We start from the raw sequence: 19557 nt of genomic DNA on the forward strand, positions 1-19557 counted from the left end.
TTAAATTAAATTGTTAAATAAAAATTAATTATTGTTACAAACACTTCAAAATATTTACATGCGACGAAATCTTTGTTTTTCTTTTACAGTCATCCCTTAATACTTTGCACTTGCATAATTAAAATATTCCAAGTAAAAATGTCGGAAAGCTTTTGTATAAAAACTGAACCCATTGCCAAAGATTATGAACTGGGAGACAATGATGCAATTACACTAAGCTACAATACAACAAATCTTGAACATTTTACAAATACGGTAAATGATATTAAAGAAGATGAAATAGACTTAGATAAAATGGAAGAATATGTATCAGAGAATATCGATAAATCCACAATTGATATCAAAGAAGAGGACGTGGATGAAATGGACGAATTTTTACCAGAGAGTGCACCTAACATTTATCCACTGTCATCACTCAAATGGAAATCAGATGGGTGTACGGAAGTTATTAACCATGATGAAGAACTCAGAGAACATGCTACACAACAACACCTAACTAGTACAATAACTCCACAGATATCCTTACCCAAGCTAGAAATAATTGATATGCACACAGATGAGAATGATAGTGAAGGCCCTGAGACCAATGGTGATACAGACGCTAACGTCAGTGATAATAAAGAGAGATCTATTGTTTTATCTTCTCTTATAACTCAAACACATACCAAACACAAATGTGAACTATGTGGTAATTCTTATGAAGAAAAGAGAAATCTAATGAGACATATGAGAGAAAAACATCCCTTGTCTGCAAATGACGGATATATCTGCGAAATTTGTAATGAAAGATTTGCCACACAAATAGGTCTTGATAAACATTATTACTGGAAACATTCAGAAGCTCAAACACCTACTGAACATAAATGTGAAATATGTGGTATTTATTTTAAAAAAGTTGTGTATCTCCAGATACATATAAGAAAAAAACATCCTTCGTCTATAGATGCAGAGTATATTTGTAAAATATGCAATGAAAGATTTACAACAAGAAGAGGTCGTGACAAGCATTTTTACCGGATGCATCCAGTAGTTCAAACATCCGCTGAACATAAATGTGAAATATGTGGTAGTTGTTATTTGGATTCTAGAACTCTCCAGACACATATAAGAAAAAAACATCCGTCGTCTATAGATTCAGAGTATATTTGTCAAATATGTAATCAAAGATTTACCACACAAAGAGGTGTTGATAGTCATTTATACCAGAAGCATAGAACAGTTACTGAACATAAATGTGAAATATGTGGTATTTGTTTTAAAGAAGCTTCGAATCTCCAGAAACATATAAGAAAACAACATCCTTCGTCTATAGATACAGAGTATATCTGTGAAATTTGTAATCAAAGATTTCCCACACAATCAGGTCTAGGTAGGCATTCTTATCGGATGCATCCAGTAGCTCAAACATCCGCTGAACATAAATGTGAAATATGTGGTAGTTGTTATTTGGAATCTAGAACTCTCCGCTCACATATAAGAAAGAAACATCCGTCGTCTATAGATACGGAGTATATTTGTGAAATATGTAATCAAAGATTTACCACACGAAGAGGTCTGGATAAGCATTCGGATTTGAAACATCAGTTAGATAAAACACCTACTGAACATAAATGTGAAATGTAGTCGCACTTCAATTAACCGAAACCTCCATCCTCCGGGAAAGAAAAGTCACTCAAATGTAAATATAAAATAAAATAAATAAAAAATAAAAATTAAAAATATTGATACAAATTATGCAAGAATTTCATTTATTGCCAGAGCTATTTCATTCCTATTCCAATTTGAGCTACAGTAGAATCACGATAATTCGTAATTCAAGGGACCAGGAAAATTTTACGAATTCTCGGTAATTACTACTACTTTTCACGAACTGAAATTAAAAAGATCAGATAATCTGAAGTAGATAGTCAAAAAAGAAATTCCCCAAAAATTCCTCAAAATTTCCCAATTCCCCAAGTCGAATTTTTTCCCCATTTTAAATAAAAAAGTCCCCAATTTGGGGAAAAATCCCCAATATGGACAACACTGTATACCATATACACGTGATCTGCCAGATGCATTGCCTGGAGGCGTAAATGTTGCAGATATTGATATTAAAGTATTACTTTATGCCGATGACATTGTCATTCTATCCGACTCACCAAATGGTTTACAACAAATGATTGAAGCCTTAGAAATCTATTGTCTTAAATGGCGTTTAACGGTTAATCTATTGAAATCAAAAATTCTGGTTTTTCGTAAAGGAAATAGGATATCTGGTACTTTGAAATGGCATTATGCAAATCAAGAGATTGAAATTGTTAACAGATACTGCTACCTCGGAATTGAACTTACACATAACTTATCGTTTAACGCACATTTAGAATCAAAGCTTAGTTCTTCAAAGTTGGCCATCAATTCAACTTGGTCTAAATACATAAACCATCCAAAAATTACGAAAACCAATAAAATGAAAATTTTTAATGCTTGCTCTAGATCGATTATGTTTTATGCTGCTCAAATATGGGGGTTTCAAAAGAACGATAATGTAGAAAAGCTGTTACGATTTTTTGTCAAACGGATGTTGTACCTCCCGAACAATACCCCAAACTATATGGTTTATATAGAATCTGGTCTTCCCACTTTGTATACACATACTTTAAAAATGCATTTATGTTACGTAAATAGAGTACTGCGATTGAACCCACAAAGACTACCTCGCATACTTGCAGAAAAGGTTATAGAACTCAATATTTATTGGGCAAAAGAATGGTCAAACATTTGTGAAAAATTGAATTATTCTCCTCCCAATATGAATCTACCAAAATGTAGCTATTGGAAGGATATTATTGAATCATTAAATGCTACAGAATACAACGATTTCTGTACTTCCGCAAGAAATTCACAATCCCATGACCTATACGCCCAGCTGGATTATAATGAAATACCCAACCTTACAAGAGATTTATCTGCTCATGTAACAAGTTTGATTATAAAAGCTAGAGGTGGGATGCTTGACCTAAATTCGAAATTGTTTTCAGGCAATAATAACTCAAACGGTCTTTGTACAATTTGTAATTTGAACGAACCAGAAAACACTTTGCATTTCATTGGTATATGCCCTATTTATTCAGCTTTTAGAATCAAATATTTTGGTACTAATATTCTTTCAGTAAATGAGGTATTAAATGCTTTGAATGGTGCGAATTTTAGCATACTATACAAGTATATTATATCATGTTTTAAATATAGAAACCTTATACTAAATGAATATTCATAAGTTCTAATGTAATTATTGAAGTATTGTTTTAAAAAAAGTAACCTATATATAAGTAACTTATATATAATATGGCAAACAGCTATAAAGCTAAGCCACATATAGATGATATTATTTTATATTGAATTTATAATGTAACTTAATTGAATATGTAATATCTCATCTATTAATAAAATAAAAAAAATACACGTGAGAGAGACATTGGAGTCTGAGAGCAAATATTGCTGATCTAAGGCACATTTAATAAGGTAAATGCATCGGAGAATTACCACATAGAAACATTTGACGCAATATGAGCTGTGTTACTTTATTTACCTGAGGTTACCATTTTTAACCTGCAAAGGGTTCATTAACCCCAAAAAGTGGTAAAACTGGCAGAAATTTTTAGGAGAGTGAGAAAGGACACAAATGCCTATCTCCTCTACCACAGGCTACCAGACAAATTTCTGCAGGTAAAAAATTGTAGATCTGATTTTTTGACATTTGTTTGACGATTATTTCAAAATGAAGAAAAAATGGACGAAAAACAAAAGAAAAAGTCGAACGCTGACAAAAGTAAATTAAAAACTGTGAAATAAAAGAAGAAAATTGAATTTTTATGTTTCTTTTTGACATTGCTACCAGCAGTGCGATTCTCTAACACATTTTTGGAGTTACCGACAATTGTCGGTGAAATTAAAATGCTTATAATTTCGGTAGTTACCGATGTTTTTCGTTAAGTTAGCGACGAATAAAAAGCAGTCGTAAAGTTCTACCGATAGCAAGAATGTTGTCAACATTTATTTGAACTTTTCATTCATAATTTTGCGTTTTAATTTTACCGATTTTTGTCGGTAACTCAACAAATGTGTTAGAGAATCGCACTACAGATCTACCTTTCCTTTACTTTTCTGGTAAAAATGTTCATGAGAGGGCAATTTTGACAGTTTTCTCTTTAACCACTTTTACCATTAAAAAAGTAAAGGAACAAAGCTATGATCTGTCAAATTTTTTAAAAAAGCCAAATTAAATTCAACGAATTTAAAGGATTACATTTTATTGATAAATAGTTGTCGGTGGAGAAAAATAATTATTTTATAGCAAAAAAATTGGTATTAGTGACCATAGCATACATAGACTAATGAAAACATAGACTTCGGAATGCTCTCACCGAGTATGTTCGAATTCAGTGTGGTAACTAAGAAACTGAATATAAAATGCCAAAAATACAAGTTAATAAATATTTTGTTCCGGCAAAAGACAACTTGGGGTTAGTTTTTGATGGGAACAATATCCTCAGATAAAAATATCCATGAATATATTGTCATTTTCCGCAAAAAAACGTCTTCGAACTTTTTTGAGTTTTCGGGTTTGAGTAACTTGATAGCGTCAAAATTGAGTATTCCTTCGTCTATAAATTTATTTGTCTATGACCATAGACTAACAATTTGAACCAATTGTTGTTGGAAGTTAACACAAAAAGTCAGTAAAAGAGAGCGATTTGAGAGAGAAATTCTGACAGTTCGTTTGCTGAGAGTTTGCAAATTATTGCTGGACAAATTTCTTCTAGCAATCACTAGCAACTTTTCTTCTTCCTGAAAACTTTTTATATGTTAAAAGTGCCATATAGTGTAAAAACATTTCTTTAGCTAGGCTCCAGAATATTCTCGTTGGAAAAGTGTTCCAAAAATAGCAAAAGTTCTTCCCAAACTTATGACAGTGAAAAATGTCATTCACTTATTTTCTACTTGACAAGTTTGGCTAATCTGACATCGTGATTGCTCCCATCTGATTTGCAGAATTCAGCAGAATTTTTACAAAAATTGTAATTTTTACATTCCCGTACTTTTGGAACAAATTTAAATTAATATCAATATTTAATAAATCGTTCATTCGTAAGTTTTGCTAAAAAAAATCAACAATTTTATTTTGCCACGCGAATACACATTTTTTGTCCTTGTTTTCAATTTTAAGATATAGTGTTACAGCAGACGTTTTTTGTTGGAACAATTCAGCGATACATCTACCTTTATGATTGCATAATGTCAAAAACAGAACAATATGTCAACCCTGCTTTTGACAGATTAGTCCATAAAAATAAAAAAATTGTAATCAGCTGTTAGCTGTGGCCTACCTTTACTTTATTCTACCATGGTTCCTTCATAGGCGGACAAATTGTTCTGTTTTGGCAAGTCAGCTGATTGCTTGCTGGTTTTTGCTGGGAAGGTGTCGGTTTACTTTTTACAATTCTCTTGCAAAAGAGAATAAAAACTCCTTACTCTCTGAGAAAGTTCTTGCTGGACAATTCTTGTTGGGAAAGTAACCAGACAGACCTAATGTCAAAAACAAACATGGCCGCTTAAAAAAATAACAAATAGAATAAATGTCAATATTTGTATTTCACTGGTTTAAATTTTTATTATTTTGCTTTGACAAAGCGCATAGTTTTCTTTTTCCTTTTGTCTTAATTGTCAAAGCAAAAATTTGTAAACGAGAAAGCCATACTGGCTCTCTTTCCTCTCTCACTCTCTTAAAAATTGCTTTCAGTTTTACTACTTTTTGGGGTTAAGGAACGCTTTCCAAGTTAAAAATGGTAATACTTGAAGAAACTTTAACGTAAAGGAACAAAGCTTAATTGTTTTATCCGTTTCCTTTACCATATCTTCAAACATTTTTGATCGTGAAAATAAAACTGCAACAAATTGTTTAATTTACATAAAAATTTTTGTTACAAACAGTTAAAAATATTTACATGCGAAATCTTTGTGTTTTTTTACAGCCAGCCCTAAATACTTTGTACTTTGATAATTTAAATATCTATTCCAAGTAAATATGACGGAAAGCTTTTGTATAAAAGCTGAACCCATAGCCAAAGATTATGAAGAGGAAAATTCTAACAAAGATACAAATACACTAAGCTACAATACAACAATAATTGACTTGATGGTAACTGATATTAAAGAAGATGAACTAGACTTGGATCAAATGGAAGAATTTTTACCAGAGAATGCAGATGAATATACAATTGATATAATTAAGGAAGAGGGCGTGGATGAAATGGACGAATTTTTACCAGAGAATTTACCTAGCAACTACTCACCGTTATCACCTAAATGGGCATCTAATGATCTTAAGGAAGTAACTACCCATGATATACTTGACCATCAACAGGTTACACCACAACATCTAACTACTGCAATAACTCAACAGATATCCGTACCCAAATTAGAAATAATGGATGTACACGAAGGTGGGCAGGATAGTGATGGCCTTGAGATCAATGGTGATACAGACGCTAATGTCAGTGATAATAAAAAGAGCTCTCGAGAAGTTGCCATGGTTTTAAATAAAAAACTTCTAAAATATAAAAGGACAGCTCGTGGAGCTCAAACACATACTGAACATAAATGTAAACTATGTGGTAAATCTTATAAAGAAGAAACAAATCTACGGAGGCATATAAGAGATAAACATCCTATGTCAATGGATACTGAGTATATCTGCAAAATTTGTAATCAACAATTTACAACACAAACTGGTCTTGATAGGCATTCTAACCGGACACATTCAATAGCTCAAACACCTACTAAACATAAATGTGAAATATGTGGTATTTATTTTAAAGAAATTTTGTATCTCCAGACACATATACGAAAAAAACATCCTTCGTCTATAGATACAGAGTATATGTGTGAAATATGTAGTCAAAAATTTACCACACAATTAGGTCTTGATAGACATTCTTTTGCGATGCATCCGGTAGCCCAAAAATCAACTAAACATAAATGTGAAATATGTGGTACTTTTTATACGGAATCTTATGGTCTTCAGGCACATATAAGAAGAAAACATACGGCGTCTATAGATTTAAAGTATATCTGCGAAATTTGTAATCAAGGATTTACCACACACACAGGTCTTACTAGACATTCTTTACGGATGCATCCAGTAACTTGAACACCTACTGAACTTAAATCTGAAATACGGTCGCACCTCGACTAATCGAAAACCTCCATCCTCCGGAAAAAGAAAGCATAAATTTCTATTATTATTATTAATTCATTTCAAAGCCATCAATAAAATTATTACAAAATTGTTTTTACATAATTATAAAGATATAGTTATATATAAGTATAAAATGGTAGTGATTATGAATGTAAACTCCCCGGTAGTGTTGTCTTTTTGCCCCTTTCAACATAAAGGAAAAAGTGAGAAAACTCACGGGGAGTCGATATTAATAATTGTGCCGACATAACAGTAAAAACGTGATGAATTGAAACTACTCTGAGATGTTTGAAAGGATTCAACTACTCAAAAACAGATAAACATTAGGCCTGTACGATAACCCAAAAATTTGTACAAATTCGTATATATTTCAATCAAAAATAAATAACAAATATTTCTCTTCTATAAAGAATAGACCTATTCGATAACTCCGCAAGTAAAAAGTATTTGCAAGTTCTTGCATGTACTTGCAACTACTTCTCATTTCTCTTTTATTGAACAAGTTTGTTATTGAACAGCATTTTGTAAAAGTTTGTACAAATTTGTACAAACTTTTGGGTTATCGAACAGACCTATTATAATGGGTACTTTACACGGTATGTATTTTACATATGGGTTGTCACTTTGCGTATACATTTTGTATATAAAAAGTGACAACCCATATGTAAAATACATATCGTGTAAAGTACCCATAAGTGTACAACATCTTTATTTAAGCTTCTGCTACACTTTCGCGCAACAAATTTTGACAGCCAATTAAGACTACGGACTGAATTCGCCTTTTGGATCACCTTCTTTAATTCTGAGTTGAAAGAGATTTTTTGACATTTTGTGATATACAAAATGTTGTTCAATAACTTCCTGCAATTTTTTTGGTTGAGAGAGCACCCTTTCTTTCAGAAATGGTCAACAGAAGCACTCTACAGTGGAAGAGGTGCTGCAATGTAGAGTTATGCTTTCACCAGCCAATTTTTTGATCACTACAAAAGATGTCGCAGTCTTTTCTTCCGAAGACTAAAGGTATGAACAGAAGGAAATATGCCGCTTTTTTCACGATCAGTTTCATGTAAAAGATTAAATGCCAAGTACTACCAAATTCAAATGCTGCCTAAATCATTTGAATTAGGTAGTACTTGGCCTTTAGCCTTTAACATGAAACTGAGAGTGAAAAAGCGGCGTATTTCATTGTGTTTCTACCTTAAAGGTCTCGATACATAACAAGCATGGCATTCTTGCTGAAGTCATATCTGATAAAAGACTAAACACCAAGTTCGACCTAATAAAAAGATTTCAGAATCACATTTGAATTAGGTCTAACTTGGTCTTTAGTCATTTACCAAATATGACTTAAGGCCTCGTCACATAAGAGGATTTCTGGCTGAATTCATTAAATAAGTCAAAGCATACGAAAATCGGCAACTATACGCGGCTGAATGTGTGCTGAAACTCGATTTTCGTAGGCTTTGACTTTTAACTTAAAGTCGGAAGAACATGCAACTTAATGAATTAAGCCAGAAATCCTCTTATGTGACGAGGTCTTTAAGCAAGAATGTCATTCTTCTTATGTGTCGAGGCCTTAAGAAAAGTGCATAAAACCAATAGTGGGATTCTGTAACTCATTTTTGCTGTTATCGATAATTGCCTGTAAAATTAGAATGCTTATAATTTCGATAATTAACGAAATTTTTCGGTAAGTTAACGATGAATAAAAAGTAGTTGCTAGCCTCTACCGACACAAACAGTGATGCCAACTTTTCTTTATGTTTTTAGTCATAATTTTGCGGTTTAATTTTACCGATTTTTGTCGGTAACAGCAAAAATGAGTTACAGAATCCCACTACAGGTCTGTTATAGAGAATTCGACTTACACTGAGTGTCAAAAATATTCGGTTTTCAATTTTACCAATAATAACACCTCAGTATTTTTTAAGTCCATATCAAATAACCAAAAAACCAACAACTTACAAAAATGTTGGTCCTGTGGCAATTAAAAATGTATATAACATGAATCCATGGCAACTCTATAAGCGAGAATAACAATGAACAGTTTGTGAATCCTGTTTTCTATGCGTCAAAAATATTCCCTTTTTTAACTTTTGTTAAATATTTTGCCAAAAAAACAGGTCATGGCCATGAAAGACTTTATCCTTACGATTTTTTTTGGCATGTTAGTGTATATTTTCTATCTTCTGAAAGCCATTCAGGACTCGGTGACCAATTTCGAGAAAATTAATTTTAATAGTTTAATCTTCGTAGAACTTCGTCATTTGATAGGTGAGCTATCCACGGTATTTTAAGAATTCTTCGATATATCCACATTTCGAAGGCTTCTAAGCGCTTGACATCTATTGCTTTTAAAGTCCATACTTCCACAGAATATAACAAAACTGGCCATATGTAGGCCTTTATGAACCTTGTCTTTGTTGCAATGTTAATATCAATGTTAATATACTCTTGCCATTTCTATCCGGCATTTAATTTCTTCGGAGTTATCCCACTGATCATTTATGGAAAACCCGAGATATTTGAAGCTCGACACTCTCTCGAGTGGAGTGTTGTGAATTATTATATTCATGTTTTCAAAATTATTTTTCCTGCTTATTATCATATATTTTGTTTTATTGGTGTTTAATCTTAATCCATATGTTTCACTACAAGCAGTTAGTCTTGTGACAAAGTTTTGTAGAACCGATGAGCTGTCTGCTATTAGGGTAGTATCGTCAGCGTATCTGATATTGTTTACGTATTCATTATTTATTAGGAATCCATCTTGGACGTTGTTGATTGATTCTTTGAATATTTTTTCGGAATAAATATTAAACAATAGTGGGGACAGTGTACAGCCCTGTCTTACTCCTTTTATATTAAGATGTGCACTTTGATGCCAATACAGACTTTTAATGCATCTAATTTCTTTCTCGCTTATTCCAATTGACGCCAGAATATCCATGAGCTTGTCATGCTGTACGGTGTCAAATGCTTTCTCGTAGTCTATAAAGCACATAAAACCATCCTTATTGACATCTCTACATTTTGGAACCAACACTTGTACGCAGAATAGTGATTCACGCGTTCCTTTTGCTTCTTTGAAGCCAAATTGTATTTCACCCATTTCCTTTTCACATTTTTCATATATCCGTTTATGTATAATTTTAAGGAAGATTTTTAGGGCATGGCTCATTAGGCTGATAAGTCGGTAATCGTTGCATCTTCTCGGGGGAGATTTTTTTGGGATGGTTATAAATGTGGACTTCAGCCAATCCTGGGGGTATTGTCCGGTGTCATATATGTAGTTGAATAGTTTTGTCAGCAGGTCAACATTGTCACCATTTATCATTTTTAGAATTTCGGCAGGTATTTCATCAGGACCCGTGGCTTTTCGTTCTCGGAAGGATTTTAATGCATCTACAACTTCACTGTTTGTGATTGCCTCGCCTGTCATTTGCTGTGATATCCGGTTGTCATAATCCGATCTGGTAGAGTCTCCGTATGTATGTATTCTTTCCAGATATCTTTCTTCTCAGCAGTTTCAAAAACGGGTTCATTATTATTGTTGTAAAGTACTGATGAATTGGCTGCTTCTTTCATTTTCTTGTGTAACTGAAAGTCGTCGTGCAGTGTAATCAGTCGTTCAATTTCTTGGCATTGACTGTTCAGGTGGTTATTTTTGACTATACGCACTTCCCTTTGAATTTCCCTGTTGATTTCCCAATACATCTCGTAGTTACTATTTTTGTATTTTCTACGCTCATTCATCAGTTGAAATATCTCTTCAGTCATCCAACTTTTACACTTTCGCACTGTTCCATATATTTTCCACGACATTCCTGTTGATATTGATTAACTCTGTGTTGACTTGAGAAGAAACGTCAGACCTTATTATAGGATTTTCGAGTTTTCCTATTTCAATTTTTCGATTTCGTGATTTATTTGACTGATGTGCTAGTTTTATGTGGATTTCTGACATCAGAAGATTGTGGTCAGATGGTACATCTGCGCTAGGGTATGTGTTTATAAGTATGAAATCTATTTGGTTCCTTATCATCTTGGGGGGATTTCCAAGTATATAAACTTCTTGGCGGTAGGGTGAACAGGGTATTGGTAATTTTCATTTTTAATTCCTGGCAAAATTCGATGAGTCTGTCACCTCTTTCAATTCTATCTCCTAGACTATATATTCCTTTTACTCCGGCAACCATATCGCTTCCTACCTTTGCATTGAAATCGCCTTGGATTATGGTTTTTTCATGCGGTTTTGTTATTTTAATGAGTTCTTCGACTTCATTGTAAAACGCTCCAATCTCGTCATTACTTTTATCTGCTATAGGTGCATAGACTTGGATTATATTAATGTTGACTGGTTTTGCTGATATTTTTATTATCATAGTTCGGTCAGATTGTGGAATGAATCCGATGACACTTTTGGCTATATGTTCTTTCACTATAATGCCAACTCCATTCCGATGATTTCTATTCGAATTACCTGAAAAGTATATATTTGCATTTTGGGATACAAAATCTCCAGTGTTTGGCCACCAAGTTTCACACACTCCCAGTATGTTCACATTGAGTTTATTCATTTCAGCTATGGTATTGTTCAGTTTTCCTGCTTCATATAAACTTGGAATATTCCATGTACCAATATTCAGTGTCTTTTTGGTTTTACCTCCGGGGATTCTTAGCACCCTCGAGTTACCGGAGATTGAGTGCCGTGTCTTTTGTTCTGCATTCATTGTTATATGGTTTTCAAGGGATAAATACATACATCAGTGATTTCCCCTTATCTTCTGATGGGTTCTAAGTTTACCGTCTTGATTTCAACCGCTCTTCCTAGAGTACAGACGCTGTTTGCAGCCGCCCACTGTGGAAACAGACACCGCTGCCTGTAGATCCGCAAGAGGTATTTGATTTCCCTCCTACCACCCACCCATATCTGGGAAGCATTCCCCTATCCGCCACCTGGGGACGCGTCCTCTAGGGGTTACAGGCTCCCCCGAGGATCAGAGGGACTAATGCACAAACTATTTTTAGCACCACCGGCTCAAAGCCAATGTCAGGCAAAAAATCCACGGAGTTGTGGCAGATGCATCGCGAAAAAATAACTACAAAAAATGTCTTGTTGTACACTTAAAATGTCAAAATTTGTTGTGTTTTTGCATGAGATTTCAAGTTGCAGCAACTTATTTTGCCAGTTCAAGTTAGATCAACTGATGCATCTACCTTGGTAATGGTGCCATGCACAATAACAACAACAGTGTTATCTCCTCTCTCTCACTCGCTTTGTTGACAAAACTTGGTTCTCTTGTTAAAACGACAACATAGCATAGTTTGAACGCTACCCTTTTTCACTTCGCACCAGCGCGTTATTTAGTTTTAATTTTGTTGTTGTTGTTGTTTAAGTTTATAATGAAATAACAATAAATACGTGTTATTAAACATATTCATAAGCTCACCTCAAAATCAAGGTATTTTTACGTTTTTTTTTTTACATTTATTATTACCCCTTAGAATAGAAAATGTTTATCAAGAAATAATGTGAAATGTCAAAAACGCCACCAAATGTTTGTGGATGGTAATGAGAGTGTGTGTCAGTCATTTGGTTTTTTCTCACAGTGTTTCACATTGGGAGAAATATAAAGAAAATATTCGGTAAAAAAAGCGGCAAGGTCATTACCGTTTCAGAAGATAGTTAATTAATTAGCATTAACTATATGTTTATTTTTATTATTATTCAATAGCATATGATTGTAAAATCAAAACTTTATGGCGGTTTTTACGATTGGTAGGAAAATTGCCCAATGTAAATCTCAACATAAAGAGAAAATTAGTCTACTAGTGGAGCTACTAATTGTTTTAACCGTTTCCTTCACCATGGTTTAGTGCTGCCATATCTTCAAAAATTTTACTCGTGAAAATAAAAAGTGCATCAAATTGTTAAATTTAAATTAAATTGTTAAATAAAAAATAATTATTGTTACAGACACTTCAAAATATTTACATGCGACGAAATCTTTGCTTTTCTTTTACAGTCAGCGCTTAATACTTTATACTTGGATAATTAAAATATTCCAAGTAAACATGTCGGAAAGCTTTTGTATAAAAACTGAACCTATTGCCAAAGATTATGAACCGGGAGACACTAATAATGATGCAAATAAACTAAGCTACAATACAAATACGGTAAATGATATTAAAGAAGATGAAATAGACTTGGATAAAATGGAAGAATATGTACCACAGAATGTCGATAAATACACAATTGATATTATCAAAGAAGAGGACGTGGATGTAATGGACGAATTTTTACCAGAGAATTCACCTAACATTTACTCACCGTCATCACTCAAATGGAAATCTGATGGGTGTACGGAAGTTATTACCCATGATGAAGCGCACAGAGAACATGCTGCACAACAACACCCAACAAGTACAATAACTCCACAGATATCCTTACCCAAATTAGAAATAATTGATATGCACACAGATGAAAATGATAGTGAAGGCCCTGAGATCAATGGTGATACAGACGCTAACGTCAGTGACGGATATATCTGCGAAATATGTAATGAAAGATTTGCCACACAAAGAGGACTTGATAAACATTATTACTGGAAGCATTCAGAAGCTCAAACACCTACTGAACATAAATGTGAAATATGTGGTATTTATTTTAAAAAAGTTGTGTATCTCCAGATACATAGAAGAAAAAATCATCCTTCGTCTAAAGATACAGAGTACCTTTGTGAAATATGTAATGAGATATTTAAAACACGAAGAGGTCGTGATACGCATTCTTATCGGATGCATCCAGTAGCTCAAATACACGCTGAACATAAATGTGAAATATGTGGTAGTTGTTATTTGAAATCTAGAAGTCTCCAGGCACATATAAGAAAGAAACATCCGTCGTCTATAGATTCAGAGTATATCTGTGAAATATGCAATCAAAGATTTACCACCCAAGGAGGTCTTGATAGGCATTTATACCAGAAGCATAGAGCAGTTACTGAACATAAATGTGAAATATGTGGTATTTGTTTTAAAGAAGTTTCGACTCTCCAGACACATATAAGAAAAAAACATCCTTCGTCTATAGATACAGAGTATATCTGTGAAATATGTAATCAAAGATTTACCACACAATCAGGTCTAGGTAGGCATTCATACCGGATGCATCCAGTAGCTCAAACACCCGCTGAACATAAGTGTGAAATATGTGGTAGATGTTATTTGGAATCTAGAAATCTCCAGGCACATATAAGAAAGAAACATCCCTCGTCTACAGATGCAAAGTATATCTGCGAAATTTGCAATCAAAGATTTACCACACGAATAGGTCTGGATAGGCATTCTGATTGGAAACATCGGTTAGATGAAACACCTACTGAAGATAAATGTGAAATTCAGTCGCACCCCGATTAACCGAAAACTCCATCTACCGGGAAAGAAAATCCGCTCAAATGTAAATATTAAATAAAGATAGCTATTAATAAAAATTATGCAAGAGTTTCATTTATTGCAAGATCTATTTCATTACTATTTCAATTTGGTCTACAATCGAATAACCATAATTCGTAATTCAAGGGACCGGGAAAATGTTCATATCGATTTAACGCTGTTGTACAAAAGTGTACAAAGCTGTTCGATATCAAACTTGTTCAGTAAGGCCATGTTTATATTACAGCCTTTTGTAGGGTTAACCTTCTTTATGAGGATTTAATTGAAATATAAGCAATGGAATTGACATTTGAAACCCAGTGGGTTTGTTAAATCCGGCTATATATAAACGTACTATAAGCGAGAAATGAAAAATTGTTGCAATTACTTTTTTACTCACGAAGTTATCGAACAGACCTAATAATAACAGAAATACTTCTTGTTGTACAGTGTACAAACAAACACACTTATAGAACGTTTAACAAACCCACTGTGTTTCAAATGTCGAGTATACGTCAAAAAAATCCTCATTGAGAAGGTTAGCGCTGCAAAAGGCTATACGAGTAATATAAACATGGTCTTATAGAACGTTTATATATAAACGGATTTAACAAACCCACTGGGTTTCAAATGTCCATTCCATTGCTTATATTTCAAATAAATCCTCATAAACTAGGTTAACCCTGCAAAAGGCCACAATATAAACATGGTCTTAGGGTCATTATTATATGTGTTCTTTTACTATTGGATGGATTTTAAAATGCAAAATAAACCAATTTGGAGGAATTAAAAATATAATTTTAACGTTAAAAGTTAATGCAAAGAAGGTCCTCCATGAAATTTAATGATCACTTTTATCTTTAAGTTAACCGGAACGCTATAAACCTGTTCGATAAATCCAAACTATAACAACAGAAGACTTATAATAATGGGGATTAAAAGCCTTGTTCCTTTAATGGAATAGAGAAAACTGTCAAAATTGCTCTCTCATGAACAATTTTACCAGAAAAGTAAAGGAACGAAAAAATTGTAGATCTGTAGTGCGATCCTCTAACTCATTTTTTTTTTTAGTTAACGACAAATGTCGGTAAAATGAAAACATAAAATTTTGAATGAAATGTTCAAATAAATGTTGACAACGCTATTGTTATCGGTAGGAATTAGTGACAATTTTATTTTGGTTGTTAACTTACCGTTATTTAGCGATATTGTAAGCATTTTAATTTTACCGATATTTGTCGGTAACTCAAAAAGTATAAGAGAAAGCCATTTTCGCTCTCTCTCCACTCTCTTAAAAATTGCTTACAGTTTTGCCACTTTTCGGGGTTAAGGAACGCTTTGCAGGTTAAAAATGGTAACAAATGGTAAAAATGGTAACCTCAGGTAAGTAAAGGAACACAGCTTTTAATAGCATTAAGTCCCAATTTACATTAGGCGAGTTTATTTGCGGCAATTGCCAGTTTGTAGATGAGAGAGGGTGCTGAGAGGCAAAGGGTTACCATATGCCTCACCTCTCTCGTACAAAATGACAATTGCCGCAAGTAAACTCGCCCAATGTAAATTGGGACTTATATGCTGTTTATATTAGAGCTTTTTGCAGGGTTAACCTTCTTTATAAGGATTTATTTGAAATATAAGCAATGGAATTGACATTTAAAACCCAGTCGGTTTGTTAAATCCGGTTATATATAAACGGGGTATAACTACATATATGTTTTTTATTATTAAATAGCATATGATTGATTGTAGAATAAAAACTTTATGGCGGTTTTTACGATTGGTAGGAAAATTGCCTAATGAAAATCTCGACATAAAGAGAAAATTAGTCTACGAGAGGAGCTACTAATTGCTTTAGCCGTTTCCTTCACCATCGTTTAGTGCTGCCATATCTTCAAAGATTTTGCCCGTGAAAATAAAAAGTGCATCAAATTGTTAAATTTAAATTAAATTGTTAAATACAAATTATATGTTGTTACAGACACTTCAAAATATTTACATGCGACGAAATCTTTGTTTTTCTTTTACAGTCAGCCCTTAATACTTTGTACTTGGATAATTAACATATTCCAAGTAAAAATGTCGGAAAGCTTTTGTATAAAAACTGAACCCATTGCCAAAGATTATGAATTGGGAGACACTAACAATGATGCAAATACGCTAAGCTACAATATAACAAAACGTGAACATTTAACAAATATGGTAAATGATATTAAAGAAGATGAATTCGATTTGGATAAAATGGAAGAATTTGTACCAGAGAATATCGATAAATACACAAATGATATTATCAAGGAAGAGGACGTGGATGAAATGGACGAATTTTTACCAGAAGATTCACCTAGCAAAGAAGACGTGGAGGAAACGGACCAACCTTTACCGGAGAATTCACTTCTTCTGAGCTTCTACTCACCGTCATCATTCACATTGAAATCTGATGATCGTACCGAAGTTATTATCCATGATGAAATACAACCTCAACATATTACACAACAACATTTAAATAGTACAACTCAACCAGTCTCCTTGTCCAAATTAGAAATAACTGATGTTCACACAGGTGAGGATAATAGTGAAGACCTTGACAACACAGGTGATACAAACGCTTATGTCAGTGATAATAAAGAGATATCGGTTATTTCATCTACCCGTTTAGCTCAAACATCCACTAAACATAAATGTGAACTGTGTGCTTGTTCTTATATAAAAGAATCAACTCTAAGGAGACATATAAGAGATAAACATCCTTTGTCTATAGATACCGAGTATATCTGCGAAATTTGCAATAAACGATTTACCACACAAGAAGGTCTTATTAGGCATTCTGCCTGGAAGCATCCAGAAGCTCGTTCCCCTCAAATATCTACTAAACATAGTTGTGAAATATGTGGTAGATGTTATAAAGAACATTATAATCTACTGAGACATATAAGAAATAATCATTCTTCGTCTATAGATACAGAGTATAGGTGCGAAATCTGTCATAAAAGATTTACCTCACATATAGCCCTTACTACCCATGTAAGAATGCAACCAAAAGTTCATTCCGGGGTACATAGGCAGACTAAAAACAAATCTGGCATCATAAAACATATTAAAAATTGCAGACACCATTGTCCCTTTTGTGGAAAATGTTATAAGGAATTATTCGATCTGACCCTACACATTAAATGGTCGCATCCCAACGAAAAGGAAGTACTACAAAAAAGACTTTAGACAATGAATTATCTCCAAGTGTCATGGATATCATCGAACCAAAGCATTTTTATTGAAAATATTGTTAACACACAAGTGATTCTGTGAATTCATTACATCAGCATATTGAAGATAATTATAAAGGGTTATGCAAATGTCAAGTATGTAATATGGCATTTCGCTCGACTGTCGTATTGTGTTGTCATATGAATTTACTAAGGTTCTAAGGATCGTGGAAAATGTCCACAAGTCATTCAAATGAAATAAATGAATTTAATAAAAAATGTTAATTAAAATTTTCCAAAAGTTTTTTTTTATTTATTTCAAGAGTTATTTAAGTAATATTGCAATTGAATAATTCATAATTCACGATAATTCGTTATAATTACAGGTCCAGACAAATTTTAACAATTCTTGGGAATTAAAATAGAGTGAGTGCTCTAAAAGTTCATTTAGACTACGCTGGATTTAGCAAATATCTGGCTTTATTTGACATAAGGTAAATGCTCCTATCTCCGGCATGTACCAGTAGTCGGCATCTTTCGTATTTGAGTTTAAATAACTCAAAATTACCGTAACAAAATATGAAAATAATATCAAAAAGGCTTCAACAACATTCAACCATGGCATAAGTAAAGAGGTAGGTTTAAATGAAAAAAATCTATAGAACTCTTGTTTTTCCTGAATTCATAAAACTTCAAAATTAGTAAACAAAAAGGCAACAAGTGGGTTTGTTTACAAAATACCAATTTTGAACATTTTATAAAAAAACGCGAAAAATGAATGAAGGGCCAAGGTTTCTCCACCTAATCGAGTTGTGGATATGATATCAAGTTTGTTTCAATAATAAGCTGAAGGATTTCTTCCATACAAATGTTCTAAAAACAATTTTGAAAATGTTCTAATAACAAAATTGAATTCGATTGTTTTTAAAATTGTTGGCATATTATTCAAAAATCACACACACATACAAAGATTGTGTATATTGTTTTGAAGTTTTAGGAACAGTCGAAAGAAAAAAATTAAATTGACAGGAAGCTTTAGCTAACCTTTATTATTAAACCATGCATTCAACTATGGTACAATAATTCTTAGGTAGGCCACAGCTGATTACAATTTTTTTTTTGTTATGGCTTAATCTGTCAAAACCGTGTTGACATGCAGAGTTGATATTTATTATTCATTAAAAAATTCAACTCTGTTTTGTTTTCATTTTAACATTTCGTTCTTCTTCTTCTTTGTTTACTCACCGTTATCATTCATCAAAACAATTTTGACGTTTTAAGCCATAGCGACAGGGTTGTATTTTTTTGGCGATTCTCATACCTGGCCTACATATGAATTATTGTACCATGCATTCAACAATAAGTGCCGACTAGAGTTGTGTCGTTCTGGAACGAACTAGTACAAAGGAACTACTCCACAAATGGAAAGACCGGTACTAGGTCCGACTATGCGGTTCAGCTAGTTCCTTTTGCTCCCTCGTTCGTTTTTCTCCCATTCTTTTTGCTCTTCTCTTTCAGTTAGTTTCATCAGTTCATTTAACATCAGTTGTCTCTCTCCCTGTCTTTTATTAGTGAATAAGAAATCTCATAGTGTCATTTCGTTTTTCATTTCTTATTAAACTGATTTTTGCCGATTTAAAAAAAAGCAATTTAAGTATTTTTAATTAAGGGTTGTTTACACCA

General features: G+C 33.2%; 3 protein-coding genes and 1 long non-coding RNA gene across 16 annotated transcripts in view; 3 read left to right on the forward strand and 1 right to left on the reverse strand.

Moving 5' to 3' along the window:
• LOC141403782 (uncharacterized) overlaps positions 1 to 1731 on the forward strand; it is a 20939-nt gene extending 19208 nt beyond the window's left edge. For all 3 annotated transcript variants that reach the window (XM_073986743.1, XM_073986744.1, XM_073986742.1), the window contains exon 2: positions 90 to 1731. In XM_073986743.1, the coding sequence (XP_073842844.1) occupies positions 139 to 1623 (1485 nt within the window). In that variant the 5' untranslated portion in view covers positions 90 to 138 and the 3' untranslated portion in view covers positions 1624 to 1731. The remainder of the gene's footprint in view (positions 1 to 89) is intronic.
• LOC141401681 (uncharacterized) overlaps positions 1 to 18108 on the forward strand; it is a 24813-nt gene extending 6705 nt beyond the window's left edge. The window contains exons 2-3 of the mRNA XM_073982019.1: positions 6015 to 7191; positions 16705 to 18108. Coding sequence (XP_073838120.1) covers positions 6068 to 7191; positions 16705 to 17890 — 2310 coding nt within the window. The 5' untranslated portion in view covers positions 6015 to 6067 and the 3' untranslated portion in view covers positions 17891 to 18108. The remainder of the gene's footprint in view (positions 1 to 6014; positions 7192 to 16704) is intronic.
• Positions 1 to 19557, reverse strand: part of LOC141403733 (zinc finger protein 711-like) — a 170980-nt gene that overhangs the window by 39898 nt on the left and 111525 nt on the right. The gene's annotated exons all lie outside the window — the stretch shown is intronic.
• Positions 12529 to 14739, forward strand: LOC141403831 (uncharacterized). Its single transcript, XR_012412905.1, has 2 exons — positions 12529 to 12705; positions 13270 to 14739. It is a non-coding gene; the product is annotated as an uncharacterized lncRNA (long non-coding RNA).

Source organism: Musca autumnalis, unplaced genomic scaffold (assembly GCF_047663935.1).
Source record: "Musca autumnalis isolate F117 unplaced genomic scaffold, ASM4766393v1 scaffold_4, whole genome shotgun sequence".
Classification (NCBI taxonomy): Eukaryota; Metazoa; Arthropoda; class Insecta; order Diptera; family Muscidae; genus Musca; species Musca autumnalis.